This window comes from Mizuhopecten yessoensis, unplaced genomic scaffold (assembly GCF_002113885.1).
Source record: "Mizuhopecten yessoensis strain PY_sf001 unplaced genomic scaffold, ASM211388v2 scaffold11073, whole genome shotgun sequence".
NCBI lineage: Eukaryota > Metazoa > Mollusca > Bivalvia > Pectinida > Pectinidae > Mizuhopecten > Mizuhopecten yessoensis.
In genome coordinates this window covers 194,540-216,463 of record NW_018408866.1, presented here as the reverse complement: position 1 = coordinate 216,463, position 21,924 = coordinate 194,540, and the positions used below count along the sequence as shown (strand labels likewise).

The 21,924-nt window shown below is 40.0% G+C and overlaps 1 protein-coding gene across 3 annotated transcripts in view; it reads right to left on the bottom strand.

The window, feature by feature from the left end:
• The window catches only part of LOC110465392 (ras-related and estrogen-regulated growth inhibitor-like), a 42,875-nt gene that overhangs the window by 8,822 nt on the left and 12,129 nt on the right, over positions 1–21,924 (bottom strand). For all 3 annotated transcript variants that reach the window (XR_002464605.1, XR_002464604.1, XM_021521170.1), the window contains exon 2: positions 2,111–2,167. Coding sequence is in view for 1 of the 3 variants with exons in the window: in XM_021521170.1 (XP_021376845.1) it covers positions 2,111–2,167 (57 nt within the window). In the remaining 2 variants the exon portion in view is untranslated. The remainder of the gene's footprint in view (positions 1–2,110; positions 2,168–21,924) is intronic.

The following is a 21,924-nucleotide window of genomic DNA, read 5'->3' as shown; positions in this document are numbered from 1 at the left end:
GTCTGTGCTAAACTATCCCCGGTCTATAGTAATGTAGTGTCTGCGCTAAACTATCCCCGGTCTACAATAACTAGTGTCTGCGCTAAACTATCCCCGGTCTACAATAACTAGGGTCTGTGCTAAACTATCCCCGGTCTACAGTAACTAATGTTAGTACTAAACTATCCCCGGTCTACAATAACTAGTGTCTGTTCTAAACTATTCCCGGTCTATAGTAACTAGTGTCTGTTCTAAACTATTCCCGGTCTAAGTAACTAGGGTCTGTTCTAAACTATTCCCGGTCTATAGTAACTAGTGTCTGTGATAAACTATCCCCAGTCTTAGTGTCTGTGCTAAACTATCCCCAGTCTACAGTCACTAGTGTCTGTTCTCAACTATTCCCGGTCTATAGTAACTAGTGTCTGTTCTAATCTATTCCCGGTCTATAGTAACTAGTGTCTGTTCTAATCTATTCCCGGTCTATAGTAACTAGTGTCTGTTCTAATCTATTCCCGGTCTATAGTAACTAGTGTCTGTTCTAATCTATTCCCGGTCTATAGTAACTAGTGTCTGTTCTAAACTATTCCCGGTCTAGTAACTAGGGTCTGTTCTAAACTATTCCCGGTCTATAGTAACTCGTGTCTGTGCTAAACTATCCCCGGTCTACAATAACTAGTGTCTGTGATAAACTATCCCCAGTCTTAGTGTCTGTGCTAAACTATCCCCAGTCTACAGTCACTAGTGTCTGTTCTCAACTATTCCCGGTCTATAGTAACTAGTGTCTGTTTTAAACTATCCCCGGCCTACAATAACTAGTGTCTGTGATAAACTATCCCCAGTCTTAGTGTCTGTGCTAAACTATCCCCAGTCTACAGTCACTAGTGTCTGTTCTAAACTATTCCCGGTCTATAGTAACTAGTGTCTGTGCTAAATTATCCCCGGTCTACAATAACTAGTGTCTGTGCTAAACTATCCCCGGTCTATAGTAATGTAGTGTCTGTGCTAAACTATCCCCGGTCTACAATAACTAGTGTCCGTGCTAAACTATCCCCGGTCTACAGTAACTAGTGTTTGTGCTAAACTATCCCCGGTCTACAATAACTAGTGTCTGTGATAAACTATCCCCAGTCTTAGTGTCTGTGCTAAACTATCCCCAGTCTACAGTAACTAGTGTCTGCGCTAAACTATCCCCGGTCTATAGTAATGTAGTGTCTGTGCTAAACTATCCCCGGTCTACAATAACTAGTGTCTGCGCTAAACTATCCCCGGTCTACAGTAACTAGTGTCTGTGCTAAACTATCCCCGGTCTACAGTAACTAGTGTCAGTACTTAACTTACCCCTGTCTACAATAACTAGTGTCTGTGCTAAACTATCCCGGTCTACAATAACTAATGTCACTACTAAACTATCCCCTGTCTACAGTAACTAATGTCAGTACTAAACTATCCCCAGTCTACAGTAACTAATGTCAGTACTAAACTATCCCCGGTTAACTGTAACTAATGTCAGTACTAAACTATCCCCTGTCTACAGTAACTAATGTCAGTACTAAACTATCCCCAGTCTACTGTAACTAATGTCAGTACTAAACTATCCCCGGTTAACTGTAACTAGTGTCAGTACACTAGTATTGCTTTTTGTGTGTTACTAACTCATTGCTCCTCGAAGAAATTAGTTCTGCAATGAAACGTATATATAGTTAATCTGATAGAGTTTTTATTATGTTGTTAAGGTTTCGTGTTGAAAGAAATTTCCTCTGCTTATGATTATGTAAAGCTAAACATTTTTATTGTTTGAACACGTTTCTATGAAATAGTTATAGATATTAGGCATTTTATGAATATCTGAAATACCATAGAAGTCGGAACACAGATACACAATAAATACAGTATGACGACGTGTCTGATGTAGGGAAGTATATCCATATGTTAACGAATGAAAAAAAGAAATGGTTTGCCGTGGGTTAACCTATCGTGAACATGGAAAGCCTTAATGTAACCAGTGACCACGCCACAGTTCACAGACGCCAGGCAGTCAGTGAACTGTGGCGAGTTTACCAATACGTAGTGCCCGAGATTATAGTTCATGAAAGGGCGAACTGTCATCGTGGAAATGATCACCAATACTTGCCTTTATTTCGGTCATAGTCGCCAATGTACCGTCTGGTGATGTAGCGGACTGCGAATGCTGCAACAAAGCATTTCAGAGTCATATATAAGCAAAACAGAAGACAGTACGATCTGGATAATAGATATAGCGAGCAATAATCAAGTTGGACCTTTCCGTGTCAAGGTTCAGCAGTACTCTGTGTTGTGTGAAGTTCAGTACTGCTCCACGTCCGTGTCCTATGAGAGTAAGCATTTTTGTGAGAGTGAACATTGCTCAATTTCCCTAATATGTAAAAGTGAGCATTTTTGTGGAAGTGAGCATTGCTCCATTTTCCTGTTGTTTTGGAGTGAACATGTTTGTGAGAGTGAGCATAGCCCATGTCCCTGTTGTGTGGAAGCGAACATTTCTGTGGGAGTGAGCACTGCATCCTTTTTCTGCTGTGTTGAAGTGAACATTTGTGTCGTAGTGAGCATTGCTCCATTTCCTTGTTGTGTGCGATTGAACATTTTTGTTAGAGTGAGCATAGCCCATTTCCCTGTTGTGTGGAAGCGAACATTTCTGTGGGAGTGAGCACTGCATCCTTTTTCTGCTGTGTTGAAGTGAACATTTGTGTCGTAGTGAGCATTGCTCCATTTCCTTGTTGTGTGCGATTGAACATTTTTGTTAGAGTGAGCATAGCCCATTTCCCTGTTGTGTGGAAGCGAACATTTCTGTGGGAGTGAGCACTGCATCGTTTTCCTGTGGTGTGGGAGCGAACATTTCTGTGGGAGTGAGCACTGCATCGTTTTTCTGTGGTGTGGGAGCGAACATTTCTGTGGGAGTGAGTACTGCATCGTTTTTCTGTGGTGTGGGAGCGAACAATTCTGTGGGAGTGAGTACTGCATCGTTTCCCTATTTCCCTATTTTTTAGGAGTGAACATTTTGCCCTCTATAAGAATTTTGTTTGAATGAGCATTGCTCCACATCCATTTGTTGTTAGAGTGAGTATTGTTTCACTTCCATTATGTTGGGAGGGAGCATTTCTTCCCCTCCGTGTTGTATGGGAGTTAGCATTACTAGTGCGGGAGTGAGCTTTGGTGTATGGGAGAGATCACACATTCACCTCCGAGTCACGGAGACGTTTGCTTCACCTTCTCGTGCAAGGAGACTCGGCCAGTTAAGATGTCTTTACAAATACGTGTTTTGGACCATGAACTTGTTAATTGTTATAACGCTGTTTATGATAATCCAATAAGTTACGAAACATAATTGAATTGACATGTGTAGGATTGCATGGTCCCGGGTAAGCAAAAAGAGGACCGTAAACGGTATAAATACGCCGAGACGTACGACCACAGTCTACCCACTATCACGTAATGAAGATGTATTTATCAATTTGGAAGCCTTAAGTCGTATCAGCGTTAATAGCTGACAGGAATATACATGTATATCATCAAGTACTTGGCCGAGGAATATCCTCGGGCGTGTGTCTGGGCCGGGAGGGGTTTGGGGATAGGATATGATGGTTGTGGCGGCGCTACAACCAATATCTTTGTAGGGACTTGATGTACGCGTCGTTGGGTCAAATAAATAAATACCACACTACAGATGAGACGCTGAAGCTGTCTGTCAAATTTAAACATTTGCAACTAAAAATCCTTGTTTACAACTCAGGCAGGTTTTCATCTTAGAATTCATTTGACGTTGATAGACGTCAAAATGCTCGCCTGATAGAAGTAGGAATACCAAACCCGAACACAGACATAAACACCGGAAGACGCATCCAATCGCTTGACGTTGTGAACTTAGAAATACCTTATTTTCTCCAGATGATAAATATGAGTGAGCGTTTGAACATCCGCACAAATTTTTTTACAGATATATCACAGTTTTTGTTTGTAGATATATCATACATTTCTTTCGCCTGTTGTAAATTAGTTTTTAAGCTTTCTAACATGACAAAAACGTGGCTATGGAGCAGCGGGATCGGGGATGCGTGACGCGCCGTCTCGAGCTTGGTGAACGTAATAAAGGACCTGGAGAATTACCGAAAATAAGTTGTACGGAGCCAAGTTGTAATACAGGAGCTTGTTTAAAATAAAATCCCACATAAAATAAAAGCAGTATTTTTAGATATCAAATCTTGTATATCGTAACATCTTTATTTTAGGAAATGCGCAATTCGGTTGCTAATCTGTATTTGTTGACAAGTATCATATAAAGATGTTGAGATATCTGGTATTCTGGGCTCTAAGTCTGTGAGATCACAGCACTGGATACATCAACTGCATTATTTGTTTACAGGGTATATCGTGTTACTATGGCTGTATCAGCTATGTTTATGTGTTTACTGGGTATATCGTGTTACTATGGGTGTATCGGCTATGTTTATGTGTTTACTGGGTATATCGTGTACTGTTGGTGATATACATTTGTAGCTGTGTTTATGTAGTTACTGGGTATATCGTGTTACTATGGGTGTATTAGCTCTGTTTATGTGGTTACTGGGTATATCGTGTTACTATTGGTGTATTAGCTGTGTTTATGTGGTTACTGGGTATATCGTGTACTATTGGTGTATCAGCTGTGTTTATGTGGTTACTGGGTGTATCGTGTTACTATTGGCGTATTAGCTGTGTTTATGTGGTTACTGGGAATACCGTGTTACTATTGGTGTATTAGCTGTGTTTATGTGGTTACTTTGTATATCGTGTACTATTGGTGTATTAGCTGTGTTTATGTGGTTACTTATTATATCGTGTTACTATTGGTGTATTAGCTGTGTTTATGTGGTTACTGGGTATATCGTGTTACTATGGGTGTATTAGCTATGTTTATGTGGTTACTGGGTATATCGTGTTACTATTGGTGTATTAGATCTGTTTATGTGGTTACTGGGTATATCGTGTTACTATTCGTGTATTAGCTGTGTTCATGTGGTTACTGGGTATATCGTGTTACTATTCGTGTATTAGCTGTGTTCATGTGGTTACTGGGTATATCGTGTTACTATTGGTGGATTAGTTGTGTTTATGTGGTTACTGGGTATATCGTGTACTATTGGTGTATTAGTTGTGTTTATGTGGTTACTTAGTATATCGTGTACTATTGGTGTATTAGTTGTGTTTATGTGGTTACTGGGTATATCGTGTTACTATTGGTGATATAGCTGTGTTTATGTAGTTACTGGGTATATCGTGTACTATTGGTGTATTAGCTCTGTTTATGTGGTTACTGGGTATATCGTGTACTCTTGGTGTATTAGCTGTGTTTATGTGGTTACTGGATATATCGTGTACTATTGGTGTATTAGTTGTGTTTATGTGGTCACTGAGTATATCGTGTTACTATTGGTGTATTAGTTGTGTTTATGTGGGTGTATCAGCTATGTTTATGTGTTTACTGGGTATATCGTGTACTGTTGGTGATATAGCTGTGTTTATGTGGTTACTATTGGTGATATAGCTGTGTTTATGTAGTTATTGGGTATATCTGGTACTATTGGTGTATTAGCTCTGTTTATGTGGTTACTGTGTATATCGTGTTACTATTGGTGTATTAGCTGTGTTTATGTGGTTACTTAGTATATCGTGTACTATTGGTGTATTAGTTGTGTTTTTGTGGTCACTGGGTATATCGTGTTACTATTGGTGTATTAGCTGTGTTCATGTGGTTACTGGGTATATCGTGTACTGTTGGTGATATAGCTGTGTTTATGTGGTTACTGGGTATATCATGTTACTATGGGTGTATTAGCTGTGTTTATGTGGTTACTGGGGATATCGTGTACTATTGGTGTATTAGCTGTGTGTATGTGGTTACTAGGTATATCGTGTACTATTGGTGTATTAGTTGTGTTTATGTGGGTGTATCAGCTATGTTTATGTGTTTACTGGGTATATCGTGTACTGTTGGTGATATAGCTGTGTTTATGTGGTTACTATTGGTGATATAGCTGTGTTTATGTAGTTATTGGGTATATCTGGTACTATTGGTGTATTAGCTCTGTTTATGTGGTTACTGTGTATATCGTGTTACTATTGGTGTATTAGCTGTGTTTATGTAGTTACTGGGTATATCGTGTTACTATTGGTGTATTAGTTGTGTTTAATTGGTTACTTAGTATATCGTGTACTATGGGTGTATTAGCTCTGTTTATGTGGTTACTGGGTATATCATGTTACTATGGGTGTATTAGCTGTGTTTATGTGGTTACTGGGTATATCGTGTACTATTGGTGTATTAGCTGTGTTTATGTGGTTACTGGGTATATCATGTTACTATGGGTGTATTAGCTGTGTTTATGTGGTTACTGGGTATATCGTGTACTGTTGGTGATATAGCTGTGTTTATGTGGTTACTGGGTATATCGTGTACTATTGGTGTATTAGCTGTGTTTATGTGGTTACTAGGTGTATCGTGTACTATGGGTGTATTAGCTGTGTTCATGTGGTCACTGGGTATATCGTGTACTATGGGTGTATTAGCTCTGTTTATGCGGTTACTGGGGATATCGTGTACTGTTGGTGTATTAGCTGTGTTTATGTGGCTACTGGGTATATCGTGTTACTATTGGGGTATTAGCTGTGTTTATGTGGTTACGGGGTATATCGTGTTACTATTGGTGTAGTTACTGGGTATATCGTGTACTATTGGTATATTAGTTGTGTTTATGTGGTTACTTAGTATATCGTGTACTATGGGTGTAATAGCTCTGTTTATGTGGTTACTGGGTATAACGTGTTACTATTGGTGTATTAGCTGTGTGTATGTGGTTACTTAGTATATCGTGTACTATGGGTGTAATAGCTCTGTTTATGTGGTTACTGGGTATATAGTGTACTATGGGTGTATTAGCTCTGTCTATGTGGTTACTGGGGATATCGGGTTACTATTGGTGTATTAGCTGTGTGTATGTGGTTACTTAGTATATCGTGTACTATGGGTGTAATAGCTCTGTTTATGTGGTTACTGGATATATCGTGTACAGTTGGTGTATTAGCTGTGTTTATGTGTTTATGTGGTTACTGGGTATATCGTGTACTGTTGGGGTAATAGCTGTGTTTATGTGGTTACTGGGCATATCGTGTTACTATTGGTGTATCAGCTGTGTTTTTGTAGTTACAAGGGATGTAGTGTACTATTGGTGTATCAGCTGTGTTTTTGTAGTTACAAGGTATGTGTATTAGCTGTGTTTATGTGGTAACTTGGTATATCGTTTACTATGGGTGTATTAGCTGTGTTTATGGGGTTACTGGGTATATCGTGTACTATTTGTGTATTAACTGTGTTCATGTGGTTACTTTGTATATCGTGTACTGTTGGTGATATAGCTGTGTTTATGTGGTTACTGGGCATATCGTGTTACTATTGGTGTATCAGCTGTGTTTTTGTAGTTACAAGGGGTATATCGTGTACTATTGGTGTTTTAGCTGTGTGTATGTGGTTACTTAGTATATCGTGTACTATGGGTGTAATAGCTCTGTTTATGTGGTTACTGGGTATAACGTGTTACTATTGGTGTATTAGCTGTGTTCATGTGGTTACTGGGTATATCATGTTACTATGGGTGTATTAGCTGTGTTCACGTGGTCACTGGGTATATCGTGTACTATGTGTGTATTAGCTCTGTTTATGTGGTTACTGGATATATCGTGTACAGTTGGTGTATTAGCTGTGTTTATGTAGTTACTGGGTATATCGTGTACTATTGGTATATTAGTTGTGTTTATGTGGTTACTTAGTATATCGTGTTACTATTGGTGTATCAGCTGTGTTTATTTGGTTACTGGGTATATCGTGTACTATGGGTGGATTAGCTCTGTCTATGTGGTTACTGGGTATATCGTGGTACTATTGGTGTATTAGCTGTGTGTATGTGGTTACTTAGTATATCGTGTTACTATTGGTGTATCAGCTGTGTTTAGGTGGTTACTTTGTGTATCGTGTACTTTGGGTGTATTAGCTGTGTTCATGTGGTTACTGGGTATATCGTGTACTGTTGGTGTAATAGCTGTGTTTATGTGGTTACTAGGTATATCGTGTACTATTGGTGTATCAGCTGTGTTTAGGTGGTTACTATGTGTATCGTGTACTATGGGTGTATTAGCTGTGTTCATGTGGTCACTGGGTATATCGTGTACTATTGGTGTATCAGCTGTGTTTTTGTAGTTACAAGGTATGTAGTGTACTATTGGTGTATCAGCTGTGTTTATGTGGTTACTGGGTATATCGTGTTACTATGGGTGTATCAGCTGTGTTTATGTGGTTACTTGGTATATCGTGTACTATGGATGTTTCAGCTGTGTTTATGTAGTTACTAGGTATATCGTGTACTATTGGTGTATTAGCTGTGTGTATGTGGTAACTGGGTATATCGTTTAATATGGGTGTATTAGCTGTGTTTATGTGGTTACTTGGTATATCGTGTACTATTGGTGTATCAGCTGTGGTTTTTTTAGTTATTAGGTATATCGTGTACTATGGATGTTTCAGCTGTGTTTATGTGGTTACTGGGTGTATCGTGTATTATTGATGTATCAGCTGTGTTTTTGTAGTTACTAGGTATCTCGTGAACTATGGATGTTTCAGCTGTGTTTATGTAGTTACTGAGTATATCGTGTACTATGGGTGTATCAGCTGCTGTGTTTACAAGGTAACTAGGAATATCGTGTACTATGGTAGTAAACTATGTGAACACTACCTCTGGATTACCACTACCAAACTATGTGAACACTACCTCTGGATTACCACTACCAAACTATGTGAACACTACCTCTGGATTTCCACTACCAAACTATGTGAACACTACCTCTGGATTACCACTACCAAAACATGGGAACACTACCTCTGGATTACCACTACCAAACTATGTGAACACTACCTCTGTCTTACCACTACCAAACTATGTGATGACTACTTCTGTCTAACCACTACCAAACTATGTGATGACTACCTCTGTCTTACCACTATCAAAATATGTGAACATCACCTCTGTCTTACCACTACCAAACTATGTGATGACTACTGCTGTCTAACCACTACCAAACTATGTGATGACTACCTCTGTCTAACCACTATCAAACTATGTGAAGATCACCTCTGTCTTACCACTACCAAACTATGTGATGACTACCTCTGTCTTACCACTACCAAACTATGTGATGACTACCTCTGTCTTACCACTATCAACCTATGTGAACATCATCTCTGTCTTACCACTACCGAACTATATGATGACTACCGCTGTCTAACCACTATCAAACTATGTGAACATCACCTCTGTCTTACCACTCCCAAACTATGTGAAGTCGACATCTGTGTTACCACTACCAAACTATGTATGTGATGACTACCTATCTCCCAACACTACCAAACTATGTGAAGATTACCTCTGTCTTACCACTAACAAACTATGTGATGACTACCTCTGTCTAACTACTATCAAACTATGTGAAGATCACCTCTGTCTTACCACTATCAAACTACTTGATGTCTATCTCTGTCTTACCACTACCGAACTATGTGATGACTACCTATGTCTAATCACTACCAAACTATGTGATGACTACATCTGTCTTACCACTACCAAACTATGTGATGACTACCTATGTCTCAACACTACCAAACTATGTGATGACTTCTTCTGTCTAACCACTACCAAACTATGTGATAACTAACTCTGTCTTACCACTACCAAACTATGTGATGACTACCTCTGTCTTACCACTTCCAAACTATGTGATGACTCCCTCTGTCTTACCACTAACAAACTATGTGATGACTACATCTGTCTTACCACTACCAACCTATGTGATGACTACCTACGTCTAACCACTACCAAACTATGTGATGACTACTGCTGTCTAACCACTTTCAAACTATGTGAACATCACCTCTGTTTTACCACTATCAAACTACTTGATGTCTATCTCTGTCTTACCACTATCAAACTATGTGAACATCACCTCTGTCTTACCACTACCAAACTATGTGATGACTTCTTCTGTCTAACCACTACCAAACTATGTGAAGTCGACATCTGTCTTACCACTACCAAACTATGTGATGACTACCTCTGTCTAACCACTATCAAACTATGTGAACATCACCTCTGTCTTACCACTACCAAACTATGTGATGACTACCTCTGTCTTACCACTACCAAACTATGTGATGACTACCTCTGTCTTACCACTATCAAACTATGTGAACATCACCTCTGTCTTACCACTACCGAACTATGTGATGACTACCTCTGTCTAACCACTACCAAACTATGTGATGACTACTTCTGTCTTACCACTACCAAACTATGTGATGACTACCTCTGTCTAACCACTATCAAACTATGTGAACATCACCTCTGTCTTACCACTACCAAACTATGTGATGACTACCTCTGTCTAACCACTACCAAACTATGTGATGACTACTTCTGTCTTACCACTACCAAACTATGTGATGACTACCTCTGTCTAACCACTATCAAACTATGTGAACATCACCTCTGTCTTACCACTACCAAACTATGTGATGACTACCTCTGTCTTACCACTACCAAACTATGTGATGACTACCTCTGTCTAACCACTATCAAACTATGTGAACATCACCTCTGTCTTACCACTACCAAACTATGTGATGACTACCTCTGTCTTACCACTACCAAACTATGTGATGACTACCTCTGTCTTACCACTATCAAACTATGTGAACATCACCTCTGTGTTACCACTACCAAACTATGTGATGACTACCTCTGTCTTACCACTATCAAACTATGTGATGACTACTTCTGTCTAACCACTACCAAACTATGTGATGACTACCTCTGTCTAACCACTACCAAACTATGTGATGACTACCTATGTCTAATCACTACAAAACTATGTGATGACTCCCTCTGTCTTACCACTACCGAACTATGTGATGACTACCGCTGTCTAACCACTAACAAACTATGTGATGACTACTTCTGTCTAACCACTACCAAACTATGTGATGACTATCTATGTCTAATCACTACCAAACTATGTGATGACTTCTTCTGTCTAACCACTACCAAACTATGTGAAGTCGACATATGTGTTACCACTACCAAACTATGTGATGACTACCTCTGTCTTACCACTATCAAACTATGTGAACATCCCCTCTGTCTTACCACTACCAAACTATGTGATGACTACTGCTGTCTAACCACTACCAAACTATGTGATTACTACCTCTGTCTAACCACTATCAAACTATGTGAAGATCACCTCTGTCTTACCACTACCAAACTATGTGATGACTGCCTCTGTCTTACCACTATCAAACTATGTGAAAATCCCCTCTGTCTTACCACTACCGAACTATGTGATGACCACCGCTGTCTAACCACTACCAAACTATGTGATGACTACCTATGTCTAATCACTACAAAACTATGTGATGACTCCCTCTGTCTTACCACTACCGAACTGTGTGATGACTACCGCTGTCTAACCACTACCAAACTATGTGATGACTACTGCTGTCTAACCACTATCAAACTATGTGAACATCACCTCTGTCTTACCACTAACAAACTATGTGATGACTACTTCTGTCTAACCACTTCCAAACTATGAGATGACCACCTCTGTCTAACCACTACCAAACTATGTGATGACTACCTCTGTCTAACCACTATCAAACTATGTGAACATCACCTCTGTCTTACCACTATCAGACTTTGTGAACATCACCTCTGTCTTACCACTACCAAACTATGTGATGACTACCTCTGTCTAACCACTACCAAACTATGTGATGACTACCTATGTCTAACCACTACCAAACTATGGGATGACTTCTTCTGTCTAACCACTACCAAACTATGTGAAGTCGACATCTGTGTTACCACTACCAAACTATGTGATGACTACCTATGTCTAACCACTACCAAACTATGGGATGACTTCTTCTGTCTAACCACTACCAAACTATGTGAAGTCGACATATGTCTTACCACTACCAAACTATGTGATGACTACTGCTGTCTAACCACTACCAAACTATGAGATGACTACTTCTGTCTAACCACTTCCAAACTATGTGATGACCACCTCTGTCTACCCACTACCAAACTATGTGATGACTACTTCTGTCTAACCGCTACCAAACTATGTGAAGTCGACATCTGTGTTACCACTACCAAACTATGTGATGACTACCTATGTCTAACCACTACCAAACTATGGGATGACTTCTTCTGTCTAACCACTACCAAACTATGTGAAGTCGACATATGTCTTACCACTACCAAACTATGTGATGACTACCTATGTCTAATCACTACCAAACTATGTGATGACTTCTTCTGTCTAACCACTACCAAACTATGTGAAGTCGACATATGTGTTACCACTACCAAACTATGTGATGACTACCTCTGTCTAACCACTATCAAACTATGTGAACATCACCTCTGTCTTACCACTAACAAACTATGTGATGACTACTTCTGTCTAACCACTTCCAAACTATGTGATGACTTCCTCTGTCTAACCACTACCAAACTATGTGATGACTATCTTTGGCTAACCAGTACCGAATTATTTAGCGTGAATGTTGGAACCCGATGTCAGTTGCACTACAGAGCATGTTACCGCGTAATTAAGATGTAATACGTAAGGCAGGTGAACGCCGACGGACATGTTATGCCGTACAAATGAGAGTTTCCGGTGTGCGTTAATACAACGTGTTTCATCTTACCCTGAATGCCGAGTATTTTTTCCCATGTAACTTTTATAAAAAAAACATGAAGCGTCTGTCATAGGTGTTAGGCACCGAATCATCTATGTGCTAACTACTTTCATCTGACTGTCGAACAAGGATCGTTAACGTTCGCGAATTAACTTTACGAAGAGTGCATGTTTTTGTCCTTACAACCGTTACTCGTTTTCTACACCACTGTGCTCAGCCGCGGCTGTCCGTGATATCAGAGTCTCTCCTTATAACTATCCACTTCCAATCGTTGCCAAAACCGTTCTTATTACTCGTCTATCATACTAACTAGAAACCCGCCATCTTACTCCGCTCTCCAGTGATGTCAATGGTCAATGAGAGTTAGCGTTCGTAGAACACAAGTTGGTACGTCATTCAGCATTGATACTCGTCAAAGTTGATACCAGTTATACAAAACTGATACAAGTCATACAAAATGTATACCAGTCATACAGATTTGATACCAAATCATTGACACCAGTCATACAAAGCTGATACCAGTCATTGATACCATTCATACAAAGTTGATACCAGCTATGGATACCAGTCATACACAATTGACACCAGTCATACAAAAACTGATACCAGTCATACAAAGCTGATACCAGTCATTAATACCATTCATACAAAGTTGATACCAGTCATATCAAGTTGATACAAGTCATACATTTGGTAAGTGGGAAAGTAATACAAGTATTGTATCTGTTATAATTATGAAGGTAGGCCTATTCATGGACACTTTTAAGGCTCGCACAGATCATACCTACTAAGACCAGAGTCTTATTATTGTAAACTAAATCTGATAATTTCCTGGTCTGTAAAATCTTGTATATGGGATGCGACCGGGGTGAATTTTAATACCGGTAGAAATGTATCCAGAAAGCCGGTCCGTACTGAACATGTTTAATAACACTTGTCGGTAAAATGTATGCTACCATTATATCAGTTTTGAGCGGCTGTTATATTTAGGCCTAACGCAAAACGTTTTGGATTGAACTCGGAAACGAATCAAAGTAGATATAATGATGAGGTTGTCGATCCGTCTACACCTTAGCAATTAGCAGTGAAGTGATTGAAATTTATCTTCGTACCAGGAGGATTCACTCAACTGACTGACTAGTACATCAAAACTTACAACCATCGGCCCTCACACTGATGTGTGTCAGGAGGAACCAGCTCTCTGACTAGTGATGCTCGATTGGGTGATAAGATACGTGTGTTTGTTCTGGCTACATAACGCTGGAACACGTCTCGCTGTATATTTTAGCAGCAATCAATCACCATCCAAGTAGCACGACGCTCCGGTCAAAAGTAGCTGTATCGTTGGTTCAGTGAAAACATGACCCAATCAGATTATAAAATGTACCGTGTACTATCTTACGTCTAGGCCTTATAAACAAAACATCATTCCTAAAGCTGATATCGAATAAACAGAAACGAAATTCAAATAATTTATTTCTATATAAATAATGCAACGATTAACAGTGTAATCTAAATCATCTTAAAAAGTTAGAGGTGACTGTAGTGGTGTTTACTGTGATAAAGCGTAGTAAGGTGTAATATCAGACACTAGACAGAGAGAGGTGACTATCACAGAAGATCTATGTAGTGGTTACTGTAGTGGTTTATACTGTGATAAAGCGTGGTAAGGTGTAATCCCAGACACTAGACAGAGAGAGGTGACTATAACAGTAGATCTATGTAATGGTGACTGTAGTGGTGTTTACTGTGATAAAGCGTGGTAAGGTGTAATACCAGACACTAGACAGATAGAGGTGACTATGACAGTAGATCTATGTCGTGGTGACTGTAGGGTTGTATTCTGTGATAAAGCGTGGTAAGGTGTAATACCAGACACTAGACAGAGAGAGGGGACTATAACAGTAGATATATGTAGTTGTGACTGTAGTGGTGCTTACTGTGGTAAAGCGTGGTAAGGTGTAATACCAGACACTAGACAGAGAGAGGTGACTATAACAGTAGATATATGTAGTGGTGACTGTAGTGGTGCTTACTGTGATAAAGCGTGGTAAGGTGTAATACCAGACACTGGACAGAGAGAGGTGACTATAACAGTAGATCTATGTAATGGTTACTGTAGTGGTTTATATTGTGAAAAAGCGTGGTAAGGTGTAATACCAAACACTAGACAGATAGAGGTGACTATAACAGTAGATCTATGTAGTGGTGACTGTAGTGGTGTTTACTTTGATAAAGCGTGGTAAGGTGTAATACTAGACACTAGACAGAGAGAGGTGACTATAACAGTAGATCTATGTAAGGGTTACTGTAGTGGTTTATACTGTGATAAAGCGTGGGAAGGTGTAATACCAGACACTAGACAGATAGAGGTGACTATAACAGTAGATCTATGTAATGGTTACTGTAGTGGTTTATACTATGTTAAAGCGTGGTAAGGTGTAGTACCAGACACTGGACAGCTAGAGGTGACTATAACAGTAGATCTATGTAGTGGTGACTGTAGTCGTGTATATTGTGATTAAGCGTGGCAAGATGTAATACCAGACAATGGACAGAGAGAGGTGACTATAACAGTAGATATATGTATTGGTGACTGTAGTGGTGTTTACTGTGAAAAAGCGTGGTAAGGTGTAATACCAGACTCTAAACAGCTAGAAGTGACTATAATAGTAGATCTATGTAGTGGTGACTGTAGTGGTGTTTACTGTGATAAAGCGTGGCAAGGTGTAATACCAGACAATGGACAGAGAGAGGTGACTATAACTGTAGATCTATGTAGTGGTGACTGTAGTGGTGTATACTGTGATAAAGCGTGGTAAGGTATAATACCAGGAACTGGACAGCTAGAGGTGACTATAACAGTAGATCTATGTAGTGGTGACTGTAGTGGTGTTTACTGTGATAAATCGTGGCAATGTGTAATACCAGACACTAGACAGAGAGAGGTGACTATAACAGTAGATCTATGTAGTGGTGACTGTACTGGTTTATACTGTGATAAAGCGTGGTAAGGTATAATACCAGGAACTGGACAGCTAGAGGTGACTATAACAGTAGATCTATGTAATGGTGACCGTAGTGGTGTATACTGTGATAAAGCGTGGTAAGTTGTTATACCAGACACTAGACAGCTAGAGGTGACTATAACAGTAGATCTATGAAATGGTGACTGTAGTGGTGTATACTGTGATAAAGCGTGGTAAAGTGTAATACCAGACACTAGACAGCTAGAGGTGACTATAACAGTAGATATATATAGTGGTGACTGTAGAGGTGTTTACTGTGATAAAGCGTGGTAAGGTGTAATACCATACACTCGACACAGAGAGGTGACTATAACAGTAGATCTATGTAGTGGTTACTGTAGTGGTTTATACTGTGATAAAGCGTGGTAAAGTGTAATACCAGACACTAGACAGCTAGAGGTGATTATAACAGTAGATCTATGTAATGGTTACTGTAGTGGGGTATACTGTGATAAAGCGTGGTAAGGTGTTATACCAGACACTAGACGGCTAGAGGTGACTATAACAGTAGATCTATGTAGTGGTGACTGTAGTGGTGTATACTTGGTGACTGTAGTGGTGTATACTGTGATAAAGCGTGGTAAGTTGTTATACCAGACACTAGACAGCTAGAGGTAAGGTGTAATACCAGACACTAGACAGCTAGAGGTGATTATAACAGTAGATCTATGTAATGGTTACTGTAGTGGTTTATACTGTGATAAAGCGTGGTAAGGTGTAATACCAGACACTCGACACAGAGAGGTGACTATAACAGTAGATATATGTATTGGTGACTGTAGTGGTGAATATTGTGATGAAGCGTGGTAAGGTGTAATACCAGACACTAGACAGAGAGAGGTGACTATAACAGAAGATCTATGTAATGGTTACTGTAGTGGTTTATACTGTGATAAAGCGTGGTAAAGTGTATTACCAGACACTGGACAGCTAGAGATGACTATGACAGTAGATCTATGTAATGGTCACTGTAGTGGGGTATACTGTGATAAAGTGTGGTAAGGTGTAATCCCAGACACTAGACAGAGAGAGGTGACTATAACAGTAGATCTATGTAGTGGTGACTGTAGTGGTGTAGACTGTGATAAAGCGTGGTAAGGTGTAATACCATACAATAGACAGAGAGAGGTGACTATAACAGTAGATCTATGTAGTGGTTACTGTAGTGGTGAATATTGTGATAAAGCGTGGTAAGGTATAATACCCTATGTAGTGGTGACTGTAGTGGTGTAGACTGTGATAAAGCGTGGTAAGGTGTAATAACAGACACTAGACAGCTAGAGGTGACTATAACAGTAGATCTATGTAATGGTTACTGTAGTGGGTTATACTGTGATAAAGCGTGGTAAGGTGTAATAACAGACACTAGACAGCTAGAGGTGACTATAACAGTAGATCTATGTAGTGGTTATTGTAGTGGTGTATACTGTGATAAAGCGTGGTAAGGTGTAGTACCAGACACTGGACAGCTAGAGGTGACTATAACAGTAGATCTATGTAATGGTGACTGTAGTGGTGTATACTGTGATAAAGTGTGGTAAGGTGTAATACCGGAAAATGGACAGAGAGAGGTGTCTGTAACAGTAGATCTATGTAATGGTTACTGTAGTGGTGTATATTGTGATAAAGCGTGGTAAGGTGTAATAACAGACACTAGACAGAGAGAGGTGACTATAAAAGTAGATCTATGTAATGGTTACTGTAGTGGATTATACTGTGATAAAGCGTGGTAAGGTGTAATACCAGACAATGGACAGAGAGGGGTGACTATAACAGTAGATCTATGTAGTAGTTACTGTAGAGGTGTATACTGTGATAAATCGTGGTAAGGTGTAATACCAGACACTAGACAGAGAGAGGTGATTATAACAGTAGATCTATGTAATGGTTACTGTAGTGGTTTATACTGTGATAAAGCGTGGTAAGGGGTAATACCAGACACTAGACAGCTAGAAGTGACTAAAACAGTAGATCTATGTAGTGGTGACTGTAGTGGTGTATACTGTGATAAAGCGTGGTAAGGTGTAATACCAGACACTAGACAGCTAGAAGTGACTAAAACAGTAGATCTATGTAGTGGTGACTGTAGTGGTGTATACTGTGACAAAGTGTGGTAAGGTGTAATACCGGAAAATGGACAGAGAGAGGTGACTGTAACAGTAGATCTATGTAATGGTTACTGTAGTGGTTTATACTGTGATAAAGCGTGGTAAGGTGTAGTACCAGACACTGGACAGCTAGAGGTGACAATGACAGTAGATCTATGTAATGGTTACTGTAGTGGGGTATACTGTGATAAAGCGTTGTAAGGTGTAATACCAGACAATAGACAGAGAGAGGTGACTAAAACAGTAGATCTATGTAGTGGTGACTGTAGTGGTGTATACTGTGACAAAGTGTGGTAAGGTGTAATACCAGAAAATTGACAGAGAGAGGTGACTATAACAGTAGATCTATGTAATGGTTACTGTAGTGGTTTATACTGTGATAAAGCGTGGTAAGGTGTAGTACCAGACACTAGACAGAGAGAGGTGACTATAGTAGTGGTGTATACTGTGATAAAGCGTGGTAAGGTGTAATACCAGACACTAGACAGCTAGAGGTGATTATAACAGTAGATCTATGTAATGGTTACTGTAGTGGTGTATATTGTGATAAAGCGTGGTAAGGTGTAATACCAGACAATAGACAGAGAGAGGTGACTATAACAGAAGATCTATGTAATGGTTACTGTAGTCGTGTATACTGTGATAAAGGGTGGCAAGGTGTAATACCAGACACTAGACAGAGAGAGGTGACTATAACAGTAGATCTATGTAGTGGTGACTGTAGTGGTTTATACTGTGATAAAGCGAGGTAAGGTGTAATACCAGACAATAGACAGAGAGAGGTGACTAAAACAGTAGATCTATGTAGTGGTGACTGCAGAGGTGTATACTGTGATAAAGCGTGGTAAGGTGTAATACTAGACATTAGACAGAGAGAGGTGACTATAACAGTAGATCTATGTAGTGGTGACTGTAGTGGTTTATACTGTGATAAAGCGTGGTAAGGTGTAATACCAGACAATAGACAGAGAGAGGTGACTAAAACAGTAGATCTATGTAGTGGTGACTGTAGAGGTGTATACTGTGATAAAGCGTGGTAAGATGTGATACTAGACATTAGACAGAGAGAGGTGACTATAACAGTAGATCTCTGTAGTGGTTACTGTAGTGGTGTTTACTGTGATAAAGCGTGGTAAGGTGTAGTACCAGACAATGGACAGAGAGAGGTGACTATAACAGTAGATCTATGCAATGGTGACTGTAGTGGTGTAGACTGTGATAAAGCGTGGTAAGGTGTAATACCAGACACTAGATAGAGAGCGGTGAGTAAAACAGTATATATATGTAGTAGTGACTGTAGTGGGGTATACTGTGATAAAGCGTGGTAAGGTATAATACCAGGCACTGGACAGAGAAAGGTGACTATAACAGTAGATCTATGTAATGGTTACTGTAGTGGTGTATATTGTGATAAAGCGTGGTAAGGTGTAATACCAGACAATAGACAGAGAGAGGTGACTATAACAGGAGATCTATGTAATGGTTACTGTAGTCGTGTATACTGTGATAAAGGGTGGCAAGGTGTAATACCAGTCACTAGACAGAGAGAGGTGACTATAACAGTAGATCTATGTATTGGTGACTGTAGTGGTTTATACTGTGATAAAGCGTGGTAAGGTGTAATACCAGACAATGGACAGCTAGAGGTGACTAAAACAGTGGATCTATGTAGTGGTGACTGTAGAGGTTTATACTGTGAAAAAGCGTGGTAAGGGGTAATACCAGATACTAGACAGAGACAGGTGACTATAACAGTAGATCTGTAAGGTGTAATACCAGAGCTAGAGGTGACAATGACAGTAGATCTATGTAAAGGTGTAGTACCAGACAATGGACAGCTAGCGGCGACTAAAACAGTGGATCTATGTAGTGGTGGCAGGAGTGGTGTATACTGTACCAGACAATAGACAGAGAAAGGTGACTATAACAGGGTACCAGACACTGGACAGAGAGAGGTGACGAAAACAGTAGATCTATGTAATGGTAGAGGTGACGAAAACAGTAGATCTATGCAATGGTTACTGTAGTCGTGTATACTGTGATAAAGACAATAGACAGAGAGAGGTGACGAAAACAGTAGATCTATGTAGTGGTTACTGAAGTGGGGTATACTGTGAAAAAGCGTGGTAAGGTGCAATACCAGACACTAGTCAGAAACCGGTGAGTAAAACGGTATATCTATGTAGTGGTGGCAGGAGTGGTGTATACTGTCGTAAAGCGTGGTAAGGTGTAACACCAGACACTAGACATAACTGTAGATCTATGTAGTGGTGAGAGGTGACTAAAACGGTGGATCTATGTAGTGGTTATTGTAGTGGTGTATACGGTGATTAAGCGTGGTAAGGTGGGATACTGGACAATAGACAGAGAGAGGGGTTACTGTAGTTGGGTATACTGTGATAAGGCGTGGTAAGGTGTAATCCCAGACACTAGACAGCTAGAGGGGACTATAACAGTAGATCTGTAAGGTGTAATACCAGTCAATAGACAGAGAGAGGGGTTACTGTAGTTGGGTATACTGTGATAAAGACAATAGACAGAGAGAGGTGACTACAACAGTGACTAAAACAGTAGATCTATGGAGAGAGGTGACTAAAACAGTGGATCTATGTAGTGGTTACTGTAGAGGTTTATAATGTGATACGACGTGTTAAGGCGTAATACCAGACACTGGACAGAGAGAGGTGACTGTAACAGTAGATCTCTGTAATGGTTACTGTAGTCGTGTATACTGTGATAAAGGGTGGCAAGGTGTAATACCAGTCAATAGACAGAGAGAGGGGTTACTGTAGTTGGGTATACTGTGATAAAGAGTGGCAAGGTGTAATACCAGTCAATAGACAGAGAGAGGGGTTACTGTAGTTGGGTATACTGTGATAAAGGGTGGTAAGGTGTAATACCAGTCAATAGACAGAGAGAGGTGACTGTAACAGTAGATCTCTGTAGTGGTTACTGTAGGGGGGTATACTGTGATAAGGCGTGGTAAGGTGTAATCCCAGACACTCGACACAGAGAGGTGACTATAACAGAAGATCTATGTAGTGGTTACTGAAGTGGGGTATACTGTGAAAAAGCGTGGTAAGGTCTAATACCAGACACTAGTCAGAAACCGGTGAGTAAAACGGTATATCTATGTAGTGGTGGCAGGAGTGGTGTATACTGTGTGACTATAACTGTAGATCTATGTAATGGTGACTGTAGTGGGGTATCCTGTGATAAAGCGTGCTAAGGTATAATACCACTAGACAGAGAGAGGTGACGAAAACAGTAGATCTATGGAGAGAGGTGACTAAAACAGCGGATCTATGTAGTGGTGGCAGGAGTGGTGTATACTGTCGTAAAGCGTGGTAAGGGTATATTGTGATAAAGCGTGGGAAGGTGTAATACCAGTCAATAGACAGAGAGAGGGGTTACTGTAGTTGGGTATACTGTGATAAAGACAATAGACAGAGAGAGGTGACGAAAACAGTAGATCTATGGAGAGAGGTGACTAAAACAGCGGATCTATGTAGTGGTGAATGTACTGGTTTATACTGTGATAAAGACAATAGACAGAGAGAGGGGTTACTGTAGTTGGGTATACTGTGACAAAGTGTTGTAAGGTGTAATACCAGTCAATAGACAGAGAGAGGGGTTACTGTAGTTGGGTATACTGTGATAAAGCGTTGTAAGGTGTAATACCAGACACTGGCCAGCTAGAGGTGACTAAACCAGTGGATCTATGTAGTGGTGGCAGGAGTGGTGTATACTGTGACAAAGTGTGGTGAGGTGTAATACCACACAATGGACATAGAGAGGTGACTACAACAGTGACTAAAACAGTAGATCTATGTAATGGTAGAGGTGACGAAAACAGTAGATCTATGTAGTGGTTACTGAAGTGGGGTATACTGTGATAAAGGGTGGCAAGGTGTAATACCAGTCAATAGACAGAGAGAGGTGACGAAAACAGTAGATCTATGGAGAGAGGTGACTAAAACAGTGGATC